This window comes from Hipposideros armiger, unplaced genomic scaffold, assembly GCF_001890085.2.
Source record: "Hipposideros armiger isolate ML-2016 unplaced genomic scaffold, ASM189008v1 scaffold_1506, whole genome shotgun sequence".
Taxonomy (NCBI): domain Eukaryota; kingdom Metazoa; phylum Chordata; class Mammalia; order Chiroptera; family Hipposideridae; genus Hipposideros; species Hipposideros armiger.
The window spans coordinates 64491-68884 of NW_017732856.1; the positions used below are offsets into that span (position 1 = coordinate 64491).

General features: G+C 41.5%; 1 protein-coding gene across 1 annotated transcript in view; it reads right to left on the reverse strand.

Annotated features, from left to right (window-relative positions):
- Positions 1-4394, reverse strand: part of LOC109377689 (UPF0061 protein Fjoh_2793-like) — a 46225-nt gene that overhangs the window by 28725 nt on the left and 13106 nt on the right. The window contains exon 4 of the mRNA XM_019634115.1: positions 4143-4210. Within this exon, the coding sequence (XP_019489660.1) occupies positions 4143-4210 (68 nt within the window). The remainder of the gene's footprint in view (positions 1-4142; positions 4211-4394) is intronic.

A 4394-nucleotide genomic window follows, 5' to 3' on the forward strand; every position in this document is an offset into this window, starting at 1 on the left:
ATTGGGAGAGATAATTCAGTTGTGGAGGTTCTCCCCAGAGGAACAAAGGGTCCCAGCCACACACCAGGATCTCCAGCCCAGGGGTTCCAGTGCTGGGGAGAGAAGTTCCCATAACTTCTAGTTGTGATAACCAGCAGAAATTATAGCTGAGTGAGAGGAGGGCGGCTATGGTCCCAGGCAATCCTCTTAAAGGGTCTGCTCACAGACTTACTCACTGATGAACTCACCTGCTCTAAGCTCCATCATTGGGGCAGCAGTTCAAAAGGTGCCAAGGACTTAAGGGAGAAATGAATTCATGGTGAGGCCTGGAGGGGCAGCTTTCTCCCAGAGGGAAGACCTGGCAGAAGCCATTCTTTCTTTGCTGTGCCCTTCCCCTTCCAGCCTGTAGACTCAAGCAGATGCCATATCTGAGTCTGGATCAAACTGGCTATCACCTTTTGTCTGCCCCACCCAATTTCTGGGCACACCCAAGCCACTTCCAGTGGCTTTTCTGTACGACCTTCCTTAGCTCATGCAGTGGACTTTCATAAAATCTCTCAAAGGTTCACAAAACCTAAACAAGTGGCATCTGGCTTCGGCATGTCCCATACCTCTGGCTAAGCAGCCCTAAACTGGGTACTAGTGACAGCTGGCTTTGGTTTGCAGACTGGCCTCTCAAGGCACCACTATGGATTGCTCTGTGGCTTGTACCAGGAGGCCCCAGGCAGGGCACAGGCTGTAGCTAATCTCAGCCTGCAATGAATTCCCTCCCAGGAGGCCCCAGGGCTGGCACACCAGGTGGCCAGCTTTGGGCCATGCCGGAGCATCACCTGGCTACTTCCAAGGATGACACACCCAAAGGGCAGACTGGGCAGGCACCAGAGCCTGGTTAAAGATAACCCTGCTCTGTAGGGTCAGCCCTCGTACCACAGCTCCTGCACTATAGTCACAGTCAGTCCGCACAACCAATCAACCTGAGAATCAATCCCTCCCATTGATGTGCGAACAGCAACCCAGGCTGAACTACAACAAGAGGGCACAACCTACACAAGGGACACACCTGGAGCACCTGACTGGTGACCAGGGAGACTGCACAACTGGGTCCCACAGGACACCTACTACATAAGGCCACTCTACTCAGACTGGGAGGCATAGTAGCACCACCTAATATATAAAAACAAACACAGGGAGGAAGCTCAAATTAGGAGACAAAGAAACATGTCCCAAATAAAAGAACAGAACAAAGCTCTAGAAAAAGAGTTAAACAAAATAGAGACAAGCAATCTACCAGATGCAGAATTCCAAAAACTGGTTATAAGGATGCTCAGTGATCTCAGGGAGAACTTCAACAAAGAGATAGGAAACATAAAAATGGAGATAGAAACCATAAAAAAGAACCAGTCAGAAATAAAGAATACAATAACTGAAATGAAGAATACATTAGAGGGAATCAACAGATTAGATGAAGCAGAGGATCAAATCAGCGATTTAGAAGATAAAGTAGCAGAAAACACACAATCACAACAGCAAAAAGAAAAAAATAATCCAAATAAATGAGGAGAGTTTAAGGGGCCTCTGGGACAACATCAAGCATACCAACATTCACATCATGGTACCAAAGGGAGAAGAAACAGCAAGGAATTGAAAACCTATTTGAAGAAATAAGGACAGAAAACTTCCCTAGCCTGATGAAGGAAATAGATATACAAGACCAGGAAGTGCAGAGAGTCCCAAACAAGATGAACCCAAAGAGGCCCACACCAAGACACATCATAATTAAAATGCCAAAGGTTAAAGACAAAGAGAGAATCTTAAAAGCTACAAGAGAAAAGCAGTTAGTTACCTATAATGGAGCCCCCATAAGACTGTCAGCTGGTTTCTCAACTGAAACACTGTAGGCCAGAAGGGAGTGGCAGGAAATATTCAAAGTGATGAAAAGCCAGGAACTACAACCAAGATTACCAGGCAAAGCTATCATTTAAATTCAAAGGACAGATAAAGAGCTTACCAAACAAGAAAAAACTAAAGGAGTTCTTCACCACCAAACCAGTATTACAAAGAATCTTGGAGGGACTTCTTTAAGATGAAAAGTAAAAAAAGATAAAAAACATTAATAATGAAATGGCAATAACTACTTATCTATCAACAATTACTTTAAATGTAAATGGATTAAATGTTCCCCTCAAAAAATAATGTGGCTGTGAATAAGGAAATAAGACCCTTGCTGCCTACAACAGACTCACTTCAGATTGAAAGACACACAGATGAAAAGTAAAGGGATGGGAAAAAGATATTTCATAAAAATGGAAACAAACAAACAAAAAACGCTAATGTAGCAATACTTACACCAGACAAAATAGATTATAAAACAAAGGCTATAACAAGAGACAAAGAAGAACCCAGTAATCCCACTTCTGGGTATTTATCCTAAGAAACCCAAAACGCTATTCAATGCATCCATAAGTTCATTGCAGCATTGTTTACAATGACCAAGAGACGGAGGCAACCTGGATGTCTGTCGATAGAAGAATGGATAAAGAGGAGGTAGTATAATACATACTGGGGATGCCAAAAAAATGTATACAAGTGGACACTTTAGTTAACGTTGTTCAAGCAATCAGAAGTGTCTGGACGCTGATGGTAACCACTGTGAGCACCTCTTGTAATTATAGATGTCAAATGTGACTTGACAGATGAATATCTTTTGTTATCGGTATATATTGAATATTACAATTTTAATATAGTTTTTTCCTTTCTTAAAATGAGTATACATTTTTTTGGCACCTTCTGTATATACAATGGAATATTGCTTGGCCAGGGAAGAGAATGGACTCTTGCCATCTGCAGTGGCATCAATGGACCTGGATGGTATTGTGCTGAATGAAGTATGTCAGACAGAGATACACAGATTTCATTTATATGTGGAATCTAAAGAGCAAAACAAAGAGAAACAAACTGATAGATACAGAGAACGTTTTGGTGGTTGCTAGATGGAAGGAGGGTTGTGGGGGGTGAAAAATGGGAAGAGATTAAGAAGTACAAACTGGGCCGGCTGAGTGGCTCGATGGTTAAGAACTGGCTTGGGACGCCAGAGGGCCCCGGTTCGGATCCCACATATGAGNCCATCATATACACAATCTGTGGTTGGAACCTCATTTCCAATCACCATACACAAAAAGACCTAAATAGTTATTATAGGCCTATGTGCAACCGTATCCATTTTATCCAGATGAAATTAAAGGGGAGAGATACAATAAAGATAAATAAGTATTAACTTCTTTAAGCATGACTACTTTGGAGATTGTTTTTGTTGTTGTTGTTTTTTGTTGTTTTCTTTTAAAGCTGAGCCATCCTGCTACCTATTGGCAGCTTAGCGGCAGCTCAGCTTGGGCCAGGCATCGAACCGCTGTTGCTCAGAGCTCAAACTCTTGAGCAAGCTCTTAACCAACTGAGCCACTCGGCTGGCCCCTGGAGGAGATTGTTTTTTATTCAAGTCTTATCAAAGCATATTATGCACTACATATAAACAACATAAAATGTTCTCTTGGTGAATCACTGTGAACTCCAGTGAAAATGCTGCCCCATAGTAGAGTGATGGCCATGGGACCCAAGAAATCACACAGGGGTGTCAGTAGTTCTTGATAACTCTGCTTTTAAAGCAACTAAATATGCTTATTATTGATTTTTAGGACCTCTCCCTCACCAGAGATTCAGCATCAAGTCTCTCTCACTCTCTCCCTTTGGCTGCTCTATCGCATGCTTTCTCATCCCCTTTCTAACTTCTTATTCTAACCTACTAAAGGCTGAGGAAAATTTTAACTAAAGTTATTGGAAGTAAACATGAAGTAAGAGCAACCAGGCTCTGAGAAAAGGTCCGAGGGCTCTCCTGGGATGAAAATTATGAAGTTTCAAGTACTGGCTTTGTAGGATTTTGCCACTGTCCATAAACATTTTTTATTCATTTCTCCAATGCTTGCTTTTTGAAATGGACGGGTTAGTGATTAAGGATGTGGAAAAGGATAGTCTATTATAATAAGAAAACACTGAAATATCTGGAAAAATCACAGGTCATTTTTTAAAGAAAACTGCAAAGATGTCCAATATCTGTTGTTATTTAAGAACTTAGTCTAATTTTATGTAAGGAGTCTTTCAACGGTCATTACCTCGTTCTTTCACAATGTTCCCATTGTAGAACTGATCTCTCCATACTTCATCATCACTTACAACCAGACTGGAACATAAGAGAATCAAACGATTAAAGTTACACTTCAACTGCTAGCGAGCTATCAAGAAGTACTGAAAACTATAAGAAACTGTAAGAAATCACACTAACAGAGACTTATCTGCTCAATTTACTGACACATTTCTGGACATAACATGATACATTCCTGAAAGTTACCTTCGAGAAAAGAGGC